Raw genomic sequence first — 18887 nt, forward strand, 5'->3', positions numbered from 1 at the left:
AAATATTTACATATCTTAAATATTCTGAAACAGGACGCATCATACAAAAATAAACGCTTCAATGAGTGGACACCACATTGGTGTCACAAGACCTCATCATGTTGAATGTTAAATTCAAGTAGTTATCATCTTGGTAATAAATACCAACTGTTATACTGGTATTGTTGGTGACTAAATATATTTCTATTGGGAAGACACGCAAGCTTGAGTTACAGAAAGTAATGTCTCTCTCTTTGGCGTAGGCCCTTTCTGGCGGTCCGAGGGAGTTGTACCCGGAACCGCCATGTCCTGCCGGAGATAGGAGGCAGGGGCGAGGAGCCTACCCCCGTGCGGGACAGGGCTCAACAGGTGATGGTGGGGTGGTGGAGGTTGCCGTGTTAGCACACTGAAACAGCAATGTGATAGATTGTGAGCGGACTTATAAAGCAATGGCTTACATGTGATTGGCTAGGAGTTACCCAGCTAATGATGTGATGTACAGCTGCTAGTCTTCCCACTAGAACTACACTGCGCTTACATTTACTTATTTACATACTCATAATTCATTCTGTACAATGCACCTTCAGTTTTATACTTCTTCATTTGCAGCTTGTACTGTATTCATAGCCATTTGCATTGATCTGGTCTTTGCACTCTTAAAAAAAACATATTGTATATACTCTTGTGGTGTGGTGGTGGCGTAGTGGACTAAAGCACATAACTTGTAATCAGAAGGTTGCTGGTTCGATCCCCACAGCCACCACCATTGTGTTTTTGAGCAAGGCACTTAACTCCAGGTTGCTCCGGGTTGTCCCTGTGATAAGTGCACTGTAAGTCGCTTTGGATAAAAGTGTCTGATAAATGCATAAATGTAAATGTACTCACATATTTATATATATATATACATATTGCTATTTGCACTTCTGGTTAGATGCTAACTGCATTTCATTGGCTCTGTACTTGTATTTTGCACAATGACAATAAAGTTGAATCTAATCTAATCTAATCTAAATACAGTCATTTTGCATATTTATTCAGACTAAAAAAATATTTATGGATTTTTCATTCAAAAATGCCATCAAATGTAACTGAGTAATCTTTAATACAATTAAATAAAAAATAAAAATACTTTAAATTGTATTAATTTAGTTTTGTTCAAAATGACAATTCAATTGAAATGCGTAAATCTTAAAAATAGGCTAAAATATTCTTTTGAGTGAAGTTTGTGAAAATATTTGTTAACATTTGGCAGTTCAACAAATATTAAGACAAGTAACAGATATTATAAAACAAGGATAATAATACTCGATTTGCATACTGCACACAGTATACATACTTTATATTGTAGAAATAATAAGAGCAGTATGGTAGTTTTCTATTCTGAGTCTGTAATACAGTTTGAATATAAGGGATGCAAAAATATCTGGACTAAAGGCGACCTTGGGCTTTATAATACTCACTAGACAGCTCAAAGATTGCTGTGATGGCGCCCTCTTTTGTTGAACTAAAGTGGTGTAGAAGTAAAGCTGCAGATTTAGTTCATGTTAGATAAACAGAAAAAGATATAGAATGCAACAACTTAAGTCAAACCAGTGAGTCATGGGCAGTCGCAGTGTTTATAGTTTTCACAAACAGAAAATGATGCAACTACTGTTTGAACATAATCTCTTTATATTTTCTTCTGCAAGTATCCATGTATGCGTACTACCTGAAATAGTCGATTCTTCATATACTGAACTTGAAAGTGTTTCTTTTAAATTAAAGGTATAAAATAATAGTCTAGTAGTCAATTGAATCTAAGGGAAAAGGACTGGTTTATGGGCTAATTCAAATCAAATCAGGGCAGTCGTGTAGTGGCAAAGTTTGACTTGGTTGGGAACCCATATGAGGAACATATGATGAATTATGAATCAGTTCCAGCCTGTGCAGCAGATGCCCCTTAAATATGATACAGTAGTTCTAATCCATATTGTTTTGCATTCGTATTAAGTGCTGTTGACTTGAAGGTACATTGGCACATCCTCACATGACATGCCAGATAGTTTTGAATGCCTCTGGCCAAAACCTGAAGTTAATTACTGTACGCCTTTAAGAAAAGAGTGTGCATTCCTTAGGAGAGTGAAAATAGTGCGACAAGGAAATAAGCCACTGTTTTATTATACAACCTATACCACACAATAGATGTATTTCCAATAAAGGCGTTCACTTCGATACACACCCATTGCACACACTGTTGAAAAGACCAGCATAGGTTTGGTGCTGATGTCCTCACCAAGTGCTCCTACCAGTTAACACTGTATATCCAAAGGCTGGCCAACTGTTTTTAGAAATGTTTCTGGGCTGCATGTTAGATGTATCAGGCTTTTTTTATTATTATTATTATTATTATTATTATTTAATTACTCTATTTATCTCATCAGGCTAAGGTTTTATATTCGAGAATGAACGCTTAAATTATGCTTAAAAATATTTGATCCATATTTGTATTCCAAAGACATACACAGAAACTTGTTTGCCAACTAGTGTGATGGACTCAAGTCAGTTCAGATTCACCAAAAATGTCTACAAGCATGACAGACGTTGGACAGCCATGACCAAATAAAGTGCTCAAATTCCATCCGTCCCTTCCCTCTCTCCATGCACAATCCTCTATCTACCTTCTTTGCTTACTTAATCATTACTTAAGAAAAGTGTAGGTGTAGGAACATGCTTTTGCCTTAAAAACTGTTTGTTCCTGAGCAGCTAGGCAATATCAGCAACACTATATCCACCACTACACGTTAAAATATTATATAAGGTCATTTGCCAAATGTTTTTACTATTATTATTATCATATGACATATTTGAAGGAATAGTTTGCCCAAAAATGTTAATTACTCTCCCTCATGTTGTTCCGAACTCATTTTTTCTGTGGAATTCAAAAGGAGACATTTTGAAGAATGCACATGCTCCTCTTTTCCATACAAGGATAGTGAGCACAACTGTCCAGCTCCAAAACAGGAGGAAGGGAAAAAAGAAACAGACATAAATATAAGTTGTTTGACAGCCCCTGCTCACTATTTAAGGATAAATGTGTTCTTTTGTGATCCACAGAGGAACATAACAGCACATGGGTTTGGAACAACTTGAGGGTGAATAAATGATAAATGACTTTTAATTTTTTTTGGATGAAGTATTCCTTTAACCCTTTAAGCTTGGCGGGCCCACAAGAAAAATATTAATAACTACAGTCTTGACCAACACAAAATAGATATTGTTTCACATACAGGCGCGAAGGGACATTAACATTTCTAAATTGCACAAATAAAAAATACATATACATATTCGTCTCACGCTTGCTTTTGCTCGCGTGTCAACGATTACCCCTCCGCGTGTCAATGATGCCGAGAGCTACTTTGATGTTTAATTTCATCATTGAGAAGGTTTACCTGCAAACTTAGTAACACCAAACATCACAAGCGGCACAGAGTGGCCGTATAACACTTTTCCTTGAGCAGAATATTGCACTAGAGATCACTAGGTTTGTTCAAAGGGGAAAGCGAGAGCTAGAAAGAGTGCAACCGTGTGCATGGTTGCCAGATTGCACAGAATAAGTATAACATTTGGCAGAATATTTCCAATTTGAGCAAGTATAAATCTCAAATTTGGGATGTTGCGTCTCTTATCTGGCAACCCTGAGCATGTTATATGCTTGTGGAGGTGCGTTAGGTCCCAATGCCAGATAACTCAAATATCCAATGAAAATAATAAAACACGTTTAGGATAAATGAGCGATGGGCCAGATTAAACCTTGTGGAGGGCCGGATCTGACCAGTGGGCCATAAGTTTCCCAGGTCTGCCTTAGAGGAGGCGATTATCTATAAAACGAGCCCACAAAAAAATTATCGGATGCATAGATCATTAGATAACCCTCACAAAGCACAATGTGCGCACAGCATCTGGCTATCTTGCTATCTGGCTACAAATACATTCGCTTTCCTGGATCAGATGACATTATTGGAAATGCTGTAGCATCATGGAACGCAAATCCGATCGGAATGGGTTCAGATTGCAGCAATCAGTGGTGAAAGTCCTCCATATTTGAGCAGAGAGTCAAGTGACCAATCACTCTAAATACATATGGCCAGCAGGAGATGGTGCCAAGTACATGATACAGACTGAATGATGACTCAGATTGCACAGGATGAAACTCATTCAGTGATATCTCAATACTAAAATCTGGTCTGCACGCAATGCAAAGCTTTAGCTTGCATGTGTACCTTTTTAGGTTTTATTTGTTAGGAGAAGCTTTTGGATACTTGGAGATAAAGTATTGTTTGTAGTGCTATAACTTTCAATTGCTTTGTCATGTCAACACATATTTTACTCAGTTACAAGTGACATGATTGGGAACAAAACAAAAGCAGTTTTACTGAGCAACCTTGAGGTGTAAAATGTCAAATCAGAAAACAAGAAAAAAGGTTCATTTTTGGCTCAGGTTTTTTGTAATTTTTCAGCAGTTTCTTTGGGTGAGAGTCTCAGAATTTATCATAAGCTATATCATTAAAAAATTGAAAAGTTTTCTTTAAATTCATACCAAACACTTGACCCTTTTTTTCAGTTATAAGCCTTTAATTTTGGGTATGCCACTGAACAGCAAATCTTTAAATCTGAGAATTCATCTAACCGATGCCAGCTGTAGAGTCATGTGAATGATTGGTCAGATGGTCAAGAGGCCTCAGCCAATGAGCAACAGACTGGTATGACACATTGAAAGATGGGCATTTTAAAGACAGAGGGGTGCAGATGAGCACTCCTGGGCCACAGCTCAGTAAGGGAAGATCCGTACAGAGTTTCACAGCAGCATCAATTGTGCTTAACACTACACTAAAGATCATGACCACCCAATTCAGCAAAGGACCCACATTCGGACTCTCGGCTGATGTCAGAAATAAGGTATGTGCATTTTGCGATACAAATATAACAAATATGTATTGAACTGATGACAGTCTCAGACCTGAAAAATAATTAGTCGATTCTCATTTGAAAATTCAACCTCTGTGACGAAACTTCAGTGATGACATCTAACTACTGTGCAGATGTCATAGACTTTAATATCCACTAAACAGTAAACCCAACTCACATAAATGTGAATAAGAACTTTGTAGAGACATATTAACACAGATTTAAAATGCTTAATTACACGCCTTTACAATACAGGATTAATATGCAATGAATAGAATCTGTAGACAATTCCAGAATTACCTATCACTAACAAAAAGACATGTTGAAATATGGACATGTACTATAGAAGCTAAAATGGTACCTTGTAAATACCATCGTATATGAATATGGCAATCAGTCAGTACTACTGTAATACCATAGCAATACCACAAACCATGGTAATACCACGACATTCTTCAAAGGACCATGAAAATACCAAGGTATGTTACCTTAACTCTACCATTTTATTGCAAACCAGTGTTCTTCTGGTCAAATTTAGGAGTTGATTTTCTCATTTTACCTTTGTATCTTCACATGACAGCTGGTGCAGAAGTATGACCCTCAGATGGAGGAGGACCTGAGGATGTGGATCTATGAGGTCACAGGTCGTGTGGTTCCTGAAAACTTCATGGAGGGACTGAAGGACGGTGTTATCCTATGCGAGTGGGTAAAAAGGCTCATTGGTTTAAAAAAAAAAAAAAAATGAAAGAAGCTGAGTAAACTGGTCAAGAAGGCAAAATAAGACATAAAGCAATGTTACAAACAGACATAAAAAAACCTAAGTTAATTTAAGGATAATTATTGTCCAAAAAAATAACTAGGAGGTGGACCCCAAAACATAAAAGAACGGCATGCAGTAAAAGCATTGTATATATGCTGGTAATACTTCAAAGTTGGAAGTATTGTCAAAGTTAAGTCTCTTTACATGGTCATTCATTCTGCGGCAAATTGTTGAAGTTGCTAATTTATACACATGATCAGAGTAGGTGTTCTTTGGGTGCGTTATACTGGTCATTTTTGAGTTTGGCTTAATTCCTCTAACTGTGTCTTGCTTTAATCCACTAGACTGATCAACAAACTGCAGCCTAGATCAGTTCCAAAGGTCAATCAATCAAACCTCAACTGGCACAAGGTATGCCGCTCTACCTGCACTTGTTTATGCTTTAACTGTATATATCTGCAATTTTTGAACGTTGAGCCATCACTCATGTCACACCAGCTCAATTTTGTGTACATATTATGTTTTAGGGTGACATACACATGCATTTAGGATTTCATTTTATGAAATGGAAACTATGGATCCTATTCATCAAAGTTTGCAATATACACTAGCCTATATATATAATTTTTGTATTTTTATTTTTTGCAATTTTAAGAATGTAACTGATGTTTGGACCAGCAGTCACATACTGTCATACTGTGTTTGGCTCATTAATTAGTTACTTACACATTAGTGTGTTTGCTGGATGTTTCTGTGGCACAGGCATGTGCTGTTTAACCTGGAGAAATGCAAAGAATGTAGACACGGAACAAACTGGACGAGTTTACACGATTAAGCTTTTAGCCCTGGTAAGATGAGGACACCTACTGTAATTAATAAAGCCAATCCATTTGGATAGTTACTGTAGTTTCCAACATAGGCTGGACTTCTCTCGGCACTGTCAAGTTGGTCATTGATTTAAATTGTAAATAGTTACAGGGGATAAAAGAAACAAGCAATTAAGAGTAGTCTACATTAACAAGGAATGTCACACAAGAGTCAAACTCATTTAATTAATGGGTTATTTTACCTCAGTAACTCTAGTCTGTTTAAATAATTCAAACAGAGTGGTCCTATGGAGTTAAAATAGGTTGGATTATAACATGAGTTTATGGCATGTATTTTTGGCCATGGGATAGTTTCCATTTCTTAAAAGTATCCAAGAAAACAAGAATGTGTGAGAACTCAAAAACGAGTCCAACAGTTCTGCACCCAGATGTATCCATCCCCAACTTTCTTCTCTCTCAGCTGGAGAATATTACTCACTTTGTGCGAGCGATCGGTGAATACGGCCTGAAAGCACCTGACATCTTTGAGGCCAACGACCTTTTCGAGGACATGAACCACACCCAGGTTCAGTGCACCCTCATGACGTTGGCTGGATTGGTGAGCAAAGCAATAAAATGTTTCTTAAAATGATTGTACAACTGAAATTCTCATCATCGAAAGCATTGGTTTTGATGTTAACGCCTCTCAACCACATTGGAATGGAGAAATGAAGCAAAAACAGAGACTTTCGAAAATGCTCTCCATTTTCAGTTTCCTACCGTTAACATTTTTTCCAATTATGCGATTATGGAGAGCCTTGTCGAATGTTGTTGAATGTTTTCGCTAGAGGAAACATAGCATAATCTATGTTGATGCTCATTGTAAATGTTGACAATGGTTATGTTTGTCGTCTTTTTCGTATGCTCTCTCTTCATCCAGGCCAAGACTAAAGGCTTCTACACAAAAAATGACATCGGTGTTAAGTATGCAGCAAAAAAGCAAAGGACGTTCACTCCTGAAAAGATGAAGGAGGGGGAAAGCATCATTAGCCAACAGGTCTCATGATGACTTATTCTTCAAACACTTGACATTTGTTGTACATGCATCAGTGGGGAAATCCCAGCATACCAGTGCAAAGAGAAAATGTTCATGTTAAAAATGTTGTTATTCCTCATACGCAAATACAAACTCATTATACAAAATCGTTTTAGGGAAGTTTGACAGTGAGAAAATGTAACATGAAGTAGCATTGTGGCTAAATTCAAATTAGACAAAGATCAAGGGTATGTAAATTAATTACTTCAAACAACTGTTGCATTTGATTGGATTATACAACTTTGTCTCCAACTGTTTCCATGGCAACTGCAGGTATGTACTGTAAAACAAGAAACACTTCATTTAAATTCACAGATGGGTTCCAATAAGTTTGCCAGTCAAAAGGGCATGACCTCCTATGGAACAAGACGACATCTGTATGATCCCAATATCGGCATGGAGAAACCAGCGGATCGAGCCACTATAAACCTCCAAATGGGCACCAACAAATGTGCCAGCATGGTGAGGGCATTAACAACTGTTCACGTATTGCTGGTACCATGATACGATATGACTCGTCCTTTTTTCTAAGCTGGAATTTTACAATTTTACTTTTGATCTGTGTTATATAAATTTGAGTCCATTCAATATTTCAATCTGAGTTAAGACTTCTTGCATCTAATGACCTTAACTTAAATAGTTGAGTTAATTCTATATGAATACCAAGTTAAGTGAACTAAGATCCCATGTCCACCTGGTATTAAGATGCGTATCATGGTTATGGTTAGCCCTAAATACAGGTCTAAATGTGGTCTAAAACATTTTCAGATCACAAAAACCACATACGAATGTGATCAAAAATGCATGGAAATTTAGGTATTTTCGAACTCCAAACAAAGGTCAGAGCAAGACTAATAGTGGCACCTTGTGAAAGCAAGAACTACTTGCTACGTGCAGAATGTATAATAATAGTAGTACGCTATTTCAAACCAAGAATCTCAACTCAAGGATGCTCGATTTGTCAGGACAGAACATTTATTCTTGGACATCTAATAACTACATCTTTCTCCTGTTTTAGGCTGGCATGTTTGCACTTGGCACGGCGAGACAGGTGACGGAAAAGAATGTGAATCTAGAACCAGTGGACTCTTCAACAGTGTCTCTGCAGATGGGCACCAACAAAGTGCCCTCTCAGAGCGGGCTCTCTCCCATGGGAGGCGCACGTCTAGTCTATGACAGCAAATACTGTGTCAAGGCTAACAAACAAGACGGCAACGATTTAATCAATTAATACATTGGCATTTCGCCATTGGTAGATGTTGTTCTTTTCTACTGATCTCAGATCAGCCTTACTAAATTAAATGATAATTTTAGCATTCGCAGATGGCATAACAGTTAAGCCGGGCACAAACTAGAAAGATTATGTGTTTGATCACCAGTATCAGGTCAGGTGACATTGTCAGATCTGTAGGAGTTCATCAAGAATGCTAATAATCTTCAGAGCTAAAAAGACATTTCTTCCTTTAATTAGAGAAAACATGAAGCTGCTCTCTGGTCAGTTACAAGAGGAACATCTACCTTACAAGCAGATCTAACTTCATACTAACTGGTTTGGGTCGTTTACTACGGACCAGTCATATTTTGAATTGTATCTTTCTGCGTGCTAATAGTTTATTGTATTCTTTATATTCCCTCACACATTTGGTCCCCTCGTTCCGGAATTTGTGGCTTTGCAACCTTGTCATGCATTATAAATTCATATTCTTTAGCAGAAAATCACACAAAACAGGCTTAATCATTTACCATCATAAATCAATACACAGTATGTTTAGAATATATTCTGCTATAGTTAGTATTAAGCAAGTGATGTAATTCAGGGGATTTTATAATTAATAAACAAAGTTTTCATTTGCAACACTTTTGAGCACCTCAGTGCAGCATGTCTGCTTGTATTGCTTATTTTATTCTAAGATCTTTAAAAAATAAAAAATCTTCAAGAATTGTGGTATCATTTGTGCCTTATTATGTTTACAATGTTCAAGTAAACATTTCTTGGAAATTACATGAATAGAAATTCATATTTGTCACTAAAACATCTATATAATGGCTTAATAGAATAAAAAAAAAATTCTTGCAATAAAAATATTTGCTTTAAAGGTGCACTTGGTCATTTTTTTTATGCATGTCGTTTTGGCATCATTCAAAGTTAACAGTTTTCAGTTAAAATGCATTGTCAGCCATAATCTGTTTAATTCATGCATGAGGAGTGGTGGTGATGTAGTGGCTAAAGCACAGGGCTGTTAATCAGAAAGTCACAGGTTCTAACCCCACAGCCACCACCATTGTGTCCTTGAGCAAGGCACTTAACTCCAGGTTGCTCCAGGGGGTTTGTCCCTGTAATAATTGCACTGTAAGTCGCTTTGGATAAAAGCATCTGCCAAATGCATAAATGTAAATGTAAATGCATGAAAGTGTCCAATAACAGGACGGCTACTGAGATTAAGTGAGTCATGTGATCCTAACATGGCCGCCCCCATGAGTGGACCCTCTCCAAGTAGAATAAAACAGATTTTATAAGGTAACTGATTTGACTAGTCATCATCTCATGCGAGTGCTAATAATTTTAACCATTTATATAAAGACCATGTCTTTATTAGCAAAACTCTTTTAATGACAAATAATTCACAGTTCACATCTTACACTGTGAGTCTTGTTAGGCTACTCATAAACAATGCGCTCATACAGTGATATGTTTGTTGCATATTATTATCTGCATTTTAATAAACTGGACAGATAAAACTCACACAACCATTCTCAGTCAAAAGTGTGTACGAGAGAAAACAAATGATCACTGCCCCCGTTAACAATATAACCGCAAGTTCATCAGGTATCTAAATACTAATGTGGCTACAAACATGCATTTCTGTTGTAAAATACACTCATGTAAATTATGGCATCACATTTTCAATTAATCCAGCATTGGAGCGAGGGCGGCAACATCAAACAAACAACATTAGCACACCTCATTTATTAAACAGAATATACTTAAAACTAACCGCAATAAAGCACTCACAGGAGCACAATCCTTCATTTAAACTCTTCTGCTATCAATATGAACTCAGGGCTTCACTGAATTTGTCATATTTTATACTGTGCAGAGCGTTGTGACAATAGTCTCTCTCTCAAGTCTCAGGGAGGCATGGTAAATCATTATTATTATTATTATTATTATTATTATTATTTGTAATACTATGGATCTTTTTGGTTTGAACTGTTATTGTGCATCGGCAAACTTTCGATAACGGATAATAAACGAATGTTTGTTGTGCTAGTCAACATTGTGCTAGTCAGCAAATGGATCTGTTGTATTACAAATGTTCACCATTAGGGGGAGCCACTTGCACTCTCAGCCTCCAATTCATCGACTTTACAAAGGGAGGGAACAAACTTGTGCAGAAACGTGACCACGTGTCAAATGTGAATTAAAGAGATCCAGCGATTGCAATTTTACAGTAAACAGCTTCAAATCACGTTGTCAAACATAAATTCGCACAAAAGCACAAAGAAATTCATATTGTTGCATTTTGGAGATAGGCATAAAGAGATGAAACTGATCATATAAGGGTCATTCCATGAAATTGGTGCCTTTTGTGTCCCTAAGAAATAATCAGACATAGATTTACTATATCAACAAATGCATTTGTGATTTAAAAACTTAATAAAACGATTTTACAACGATCCCGATATTCACATTTCTATAGGGTTTCTCTTAATAGGTAACACATGTTTTTGTTCAATTTTTGGTTTTCTTTATTTTATCATGAAATAATGTGTAATTAGAGGTTTGTGTTTCATTTCAATAATAAAAAAAAATTTGGTCCTCAAAATATGGTTTCACAATTTCGGTTTCACAAATGTGCATACATAACATTCAGACATTAATATAATAGTTTAAATATTATATACAAAAATGATTCATATTGAGGTATATAGTTATTTATCATCCTTTTTTAAAATATTTTCTTAAATTTACAAAGTGAACTACACATTTTTAATTCCTTGTCACAATTATTCCACAGGTTTACCCCTTTCACAGATATTCCCTTTAGTTTATACCGGCTTTCTCTTATTTCGAACAACCTTATTTCGAATACAATTTGGTAGTAAATTATTATAAACTTTATACATTATCTGCGCAGTGTAAAAATCAACCAAATCAACACATTTTAAAACATCTAATTCAAAAAATAATATGTTTGTTGGTTCGTAATAGTCTTCCCTTTTTTACAATCCTTATTGCTCTCTTCTGTAACATATATATTGGATTTATGTTGGCTTTATATGTATGACCCCATACCTCCACACAGTAAGTAATGTATGGAACTATGAGCTAACAATACAGTATATATAATGAGATTTCATTCAAAATATGCTTTGATCTATTTAATCTTGCAATTTTGTTTTTACATTATTTATATGTGGTTTCCAACTTAATTTATGATCTATTATAACACCCAGAAATGTATTTTCATACTCTTTCTAAAATTTCCCAGACCTACTTTACTGATATAAGATTACTCTACTTGAGATATTTTAAACTGATTTAGGAACAAAACAACACTAGTATTGGCCGATACGGAGAGTTTAGGTATCGGAATGGAATTGGAGATGTCCTTTTCTGCATACCGCTGCCCCCCTTCGGCATATTGCAGTGCCGTTTTGTGGCCTGTTCTGCATAACGCGGTGGCTCATTTCAGCTTAATCCCGGTTCTCTCGATGGCCAGTCTGCCCCGGATCTGCCCCAAAGTGCGTCGGCCCACCAGGAAAAAGCCCGGTATGCCAGGTTACCAGTCCAGCCCTGGTGTCAACAAGTCATGTGAATACATAATTTTCATGTAACATGTGAAAGTGAAAAATTGGATGGAAATATTTTACTATTGCATAATATAATATAATATAATATAATATAATATAATATAATATAATATAATATAATATAATAGCTGTTCAGGTTGGCTGGGTTCCAACAACAGCTGTGTAAATGCAAAATGGACCAAGACTAAAGTTGACCAAAAAGAGATTTTTGATATTTAAAACATTATTTCTAATAACATTCATATGTTTTTAAAGCCTTAAAAAATCATATAAAAGTTAACTATGAATAAATGTCTTGGTTTATGATATAATGACTGTAAGCATACATACACCTATGAACAAAAGCATAACAATTTGTTTGACAATTAATCGTTCTAATCATGAGAGCCCTAAAACAGGCAGTTAATCATCGGCCAATGTTCATAATCATAACAGCCCTAGCGATATTCAAAAAGATTTGGCATAAATTACATTTGCAACTTAGATGGAAACATAGTCTCTCAAGCCAAACTATGGCTTTAAATTGAAGACGTATACAGGTTTTGAATAATTTATAGAAATCAGCGCGAAGTAGATTTTTGAAAATCATATTGATTGTACTCACAAAAACAAAGAGCAATTTCTAATCAATTACATTAAGATCTGAGAAAAACTAGGGAAATGCATGTCCTCTATAGAAATTTAAATGACTTTTTAAAAGATCTTATGAATTGCAATGACTTTTCCAGACCTGGAAATCACAATTTTAAAATTCCCTGATATTTGTCATGGTCCTGTCCTCACAGTTCTGTGGTATGCACATACAACGATGTATAGTCAAAACTTGTGTGACTGTAGCAGGCAATAAAGCCTGTGTCATTCATACCTAGATTACAACACCAGCACAGCTCACACATGTTCTGTCAGGCTAAACCTTTGTTTTTACACTACACAGTGTTGTAACTTCTGCATACAGTATCATACCCGTCTACTGCTAACTATGAAATTAGAACTAAAGTCCTAATGCATTAGCACAAGCAAAGGGTGTCAATCCTGCTTTCAACCTAAAATGAGTTTGGGTTTGGTAAGCTGTTTTACAGTGGGAAGAAAAAATATGTAAACCCTTTGAAATGGTCAATTGTCTGCACTTATATAACGCTTTTTTTAACCTTAGAGGTTACCAGAGTGCTTTATACTGTGTCCCATTCACCCATTCACACTCACATGATGGCAGAGCTGCCATGTAAGGCGCTAGCCTGCCATTGGGAGCAACTTGGGGTTCAGAGTCTTGCCCAAGGACACTTCAGCATGTGGAGTCGTGTGGGCCGGGAATCAAACCGCCAACCCGATTAGTGGCCGACACGCTCTACCACCTGAGCCACAGCCGCCCCAGAATTACCTGCATTAATGTTACATTTGTCTTAAAGTTACAATAATGAACAAACACAATCTGTTTTAACTAATGCCACAAAAATTATTGTATTGTTCTTATATATATTGAATGCATCATTCAAACATTCAAAGTGTAAGTTGGAAAAAGTATTTGAAGCCCTTGTATAATGACGTCAACTAAAGCTAATTAGAGTCAGGAGTTGGCAAACCTGGCAAAAAAGAGATTTCAGAGGAACTATGGTCAATAATTGTTGCTTTGCAAAAAGCTGGAAAGGGTTACAATCTGTCCACAGTTAGACAAATTGTCTATAAATGGAGATTATTTAGTACTATAGGTACTCTCCCTAGAAGTGGCCGTCCAGCCCAGATGGCTTAATAGACACACCGCAGAATGCTCAGTGAGGTAAAAAAAGAACCCTTAAGTGACAGATAAAGACTTGAAGGAATCACTGGAACTGGTTAACACCTCTATTATATGTGTCAACTATATGGAAAATATTAAACAGCCATCGTGCCCATGGCAGGACACCATGAAGGAAGCCGCTGCTTTTCAACAAAAACATTACTGCACGCCTGATTCTCCACTTGACACTCCACAAAGCTACTCTGAAAATGTTTTGTGGGCTGATGAAACTAAGGTTGAATTGTTTGGGAAGAACATGCAGCACTACGTATGGTGTAAAAAGGGCACCGCATACCAACATGAAATGATTATCCCAGCGCTTATGTACGGTTGATGGAGCATCATGATCTGGGGCTGCTTTGCTGCTTCGGGGCCTGGACCGCTTGCCATCATCAAGATACATTTTTATATTAATTCCCAAGTGTATCAGGACTACAGGATAATGTCAGGATGCCTGTGCTCCAGCTGAAGCTCAATAGAAGTTGGGTGATGCAGCAGGAAAATGACCCTAAACATCAAAGTAAATCCACTACAGAATGACTTCAAATGCACTGGAGTTTTTAAACAAAATTTTATTGTGATTTTGAAGTGTGTATATTTTACATTTAGTCTAGTCTAGTTCATACATAGCTAAACAGTGAAAATAATCCTGATCTGATAAAATAGCCTTTATTTATTTTGCTTATAAACTACTACTGTGTACACATTCAGCAAGCTGAAACCCACATGTGTGTGTTTCATAGTTGTGCCTTTGATTGCTTAACTCCTGATGATGCTCTCCTGTGTGTGTTCCTCTTTTGTAACTTGGTGATTTTAAATAAGCTTGTTTCTGTACTTACAGTATGTACCAGATTAATAAATAAATATAGCTGCATGAAGCGATGACGGGCCCAAGCACCATGGGTCCATTTCCACCCGGTGGTTTTTGTAAAATAATGCAAGGTGGACACATGCATTTGGCATTTTACATTATTCTAAACAATTTTGAAGAAATCTGAGTAAATATAAGAAGACTATTTTAAAGTCTGTTGTAAGAGCCACACTTTCTGCTGCCAGATGACCCAAATGACCATGACCCAAAATAGTCACATCCATGTGATTAGCCCCCCAAGAATAAACATGTCTCTCAATTTTGATCTAAAACACACATTGCACACAGAAGATATGAGACACGTCCAGCTTCACATTTGTCTCCATTAATTGAATACCTCACCATGGCAACAACGTTCGATATACCAAAAATGTTTTCAACATTTTGCATCTTCAATGTCTTGGCATAATGTTGTCTAAATGTGGTGACAGTCTCATGCCCATTTTAAAGATGGCCCCCTACACACCCATGCTTGAATTTTTGCCCAGCCCTAATGTCCAAAGACTCTGATGTGTGTGCAAAATTACATAACATTTTAAGCATGCCAAGTGCCTCAAAAATACCCAACTATAGGAAGAAAGGAACAATAACAATTAATGTGTTGCTATGTCAACACTATTTAAGATATCAAATATCTCTTGGTAATTTTACTTCAGCGGTGCCTTGACATTATTCTAAAGAATTTTGAAGCAATTCATGTAAACATAAGAGGGCTATTTCAAAGTTTATTAAAATTGCCACACTTTCTGCTGCCATTTGGTGGCACTATGACCATAATAGCCGCATCAATGTGATCAGCCCTCATTACCAAACATACAGCTGAATTTTCATCAAAATCACACAATGCAAACAGAAGATATTAGGCACTACCTGTTTCCCATTTTTACCCTTAATTTATTGCCTTGTCATGGCAACACCATTCAAAATATCAAAAATTCTTTCTCAATTTAGCATCTTCAATATCTTGGCATAATATTGCCTAAGTATGGTGCCAGTCACATAAGTCCCCCAGGAAGAGGATTCAAAAGTTCAGGGCCTGCAATTAAAAAAAAAAAATGCACATTCAATCCAAAATGGTCGATGTCCTGTTGGATGGAGCTAATGACTGTAATTTTGATTTTGTCCGGCTTGATGTGAACAATATATGTAGCAACTCTGGTGACCATAGAAGACACTAACCTCACCACTTTTGTCAAAAAGTGATGCTACAGAGATCCCAAGCCACACCCATGTGTTAACTTTTGCCCAGCCCTAATGGCAGACAATTCTTATGTGTGTACAAAAAATCATGAAAATTCAAGCATGCCAAGTGCTTCAAAAACATGTGAATATACATAGAAAGGAATCATGACATTTAATGCATTGCCATGGCAACACTATTTAAGAAATCAAGAATCCCTTCAGAATTCTTGACATTATTCAAATTTTTTAAGCAATTCAGGTAAACATAAGAGGGACATTTCAAAGTATGTTAAAAGTGCCACATTTCCTTCTGCCAGTTGGTTTTACTATGAGCGTGACCCACAATAGCCACATCAATGCGATCATCCCGCAAGGCCAATTTTTATGTAAATAAAATGATGCATGCAGAAAATATGAGAAACTTCCTTTTTCCCATTTTCTTTACGTTATTTTCGACTTTGATATGTTTGCATATTTTCAAGAGTTTTCAAGCATGTTAAGTATACCAAAAGTACCGAAAACCTTGAAATGAATAACCTTTTGAAGAACAATAGTGCCTCTGCACTTTCAGTGTTTGGGCCATAATGATCCTTAGAAGAACAAAAGACCTCCACACTTTCAGTGCTAAATAAATAAATTATGATATAATTAACTGGTATCACTTTTTGAATTTGTGTTTTATTATATTTTAATTTTTATTAAAGAAGCTGGAAGTACAGCTCATTTATATTTGTTTATTGTAAATATTTTACTGGATTCACATTTTTAGAACAACTTGGTTTGGTTGTTCCACTCCAACAACCCCAGCAAACTCCAATGTCTACTCCCCCTGTTTTTCCCCACTCTTCTTCCAAGGTGGGGAAAGCCGCTGGCACAAGTGTGGACATGGAGCTAGGTCTGGTCTGTTGGAGTTGCGGGGAACTGGGCCATTTCCAAGACTTGTACCCGGTGACAGAGGTGGAGGCATTGATCCAGGTCCCCAACACCCCACGGGTCACCCCTGATCGAGCAGGGATGTACCAGGTACCTGTGAGATTTGGGGGTACATACCAAGCTTTGTTCAAAGCTATTCATCAAAGCTTGGTACAAGGTGAGGCATTGGATACAAACATGCAGCCTGTCTGAGACCTAAGACTAAAAAGGAGGTGAGACAGTTCTTGGGGCTGGCTGCTATTATCGTAGGTTTGTGCCTAATTATTCGACAGTCACCAGCCCGCTGACTGATCTTACTTAAAAGGGGGCACCCGATCCGGTCCAGTGGACGAAGCCATGCCAAAAAGCTACTATTTATTGGGACGAGCGTTCACCCTCTGTTCGGACCATGCCCCGCTCCAATGGCTCCACCGAATGAAGGATGCCAATGCCCGGATCATCCGTTGGTATCTCGCACTTCAGCCATTTAAGTTCGAGGTGTTCACGTGCCAGGGGCGCAGATGGCTTTCGCAGACTTCTTCTCTAACGAAGGGAGGGGGGTGGGAGTAAGCAGGACGGATGGTCCCCAGACTAAGTCAGGCGGTGGGGGTATGTGGAGATGGGGGGGGGGGTGTGGTCGAGTGCTTGTCTGAGGGAGAGAGAAAGTGGTACGGATTTCCATGTGGGCTGAATGTTCGCTAATGACTGTTCTTTGTTTGTAGTGAGATGGGGGAGATAAAAGGCGACTCAGTCCACAGACGAGAGAGAGTTCGCTGTCCTATTCGTGGGCCGTTTTGTGGTCCCTTCTGCATAACGCGGCAGCTCATTTGATCTTATCTTACCTTTATGCGGCACGTTACGCACCCGACACACCGGCACGCTCGGTTCTCCCGATGGCCAGTGCGCCCCTGATCTGCCCCAAAGTGCGTCGGCCCACTGGGAAAATGCCCGGTAGGCTATGCCAGATTGCCAGTCCAGCCCTGAATTTCGGTCTCATCAATGGGATGTACTGTTGTTCAAATGTTTTGGATTGTTATGTGTGAAACAGACAGTATGGTGTTGTGAACAAGGTCTATTTTACCGCATACTTTGGAAAACGATGACTAGGAAACTGAGAACGGATTTTTCAAACAAAAACGGATTAGTGTGGACAGGGGCGAAAATTTCATCAAAATGTTGGGGGGGACAATAAACATAACAATTCTCAAGAGCAATTTTTGAAGGGGACACCAAGGTTTTTTTTGTTGTTGCCCGTTTGCATTTGTATCATTTTATTTAATAAACAATTATTTTAAGAATATATCATTCTATTATTTACAATACACATATTTTAATGATATTTTAGGGGGGGGACAACCCTCAGATGGGGGTCCTGACCCCCGACCCCCCCGCAATTTCCGCCTATGAGTGTGGAGGTGGCCTTCGTGACACTTGGGCACAAGGCTTGGATGATGTCAAACTAAATAGTTAACATGTCAACCTGTTATATAGTTATGCCCAATAAATGTATTACCTTGTGACGTCATAATACCATTTATGAACACAAAAACACAAAATAGAATGTTTCAAATCTTACTACTTTTTCACCTTTTCAGAATGGAAAAGCACTCGACGTTTCGTAGAATGACCCGTATGTAGCCAATAATAAAGCACTCAAAGGCAGCTGGCTGATAGAGGACCTGTTGATTTGTGACTCTTAAGTGCATGCTGGAAGCTCGCCATGGCTGCTGACTGATCTGGAAACAGCC

The 18887-nt window shown here is 37.6% G+C and overlaps 1 protein-coding gene across 1 annotated transcript; it reads left to right on the forward strand.

Moving 5' to 3' along the window:
- Window positions 1-4767: 4767 nt before the first annotated feature.
- Window positions 4768-9655, forward strand: LOC127643707 (calponin-1-like). The gene is made up of 7 exons (XM_052126528.1): window positions 4768-4914; window positions 5504-5625; window positions 6028-6094; window positions 6971-7108; window positions 7430-7546; window positions 7901-8047; window positions 8604-9655. The coding sequence occupies exons 1-7, from the start codon at window positions 4855-4857 to the stop codon at window positions 8814-8816; spliced, it is 864 nt and encodes a 287-aa protein (XP_051982488.1). The 5' UTR covers window positions 4768-4854; the 3' UTR covers window positions 8817-9655.
- The last annotated feature ends 9232 nt before the right edge of the window (window positions 9656-18887 follow it).

Source organism: Xyrauchen texanus, chromosome 5 (assembly GCF_025860055.1).
Source record: "Xyrauchen texanus isolate HMW12.3.18 chromosome 5, RBS_HiC_50CHRs, whole genome shotgun sequence".
NCBI classification, from domain to species: Eukaryota; Metazoa; Chordata; class Actinopteri; order Cypriniformes; family Catostomidae; genus Xyrauchen; species Xyrauchen texanus.

Coding starts and splice junctions, on each gene's coding strand:
- LOC127643707 (XM_052126528.1), top strand. CDS start 4,855: ATGACCACCCAATTCAGCAAAGGACCCACATTCGGACTCTCGGCTGAT. Junction 6,095..6,970: donor CAAACCTCAACTGGCACAAG/GTATGCCGCTCT, acceptor CTTCTCTCTCAG/CTGGAGAATATTACTCACTT. Junction 7,109..7,429: donor TCATGACGTTGGCTGGATTG/GTGAGCAAAGCA, acceptor CTCTTCATCCAG/GCCAAGACTAAAGGCTTCTA.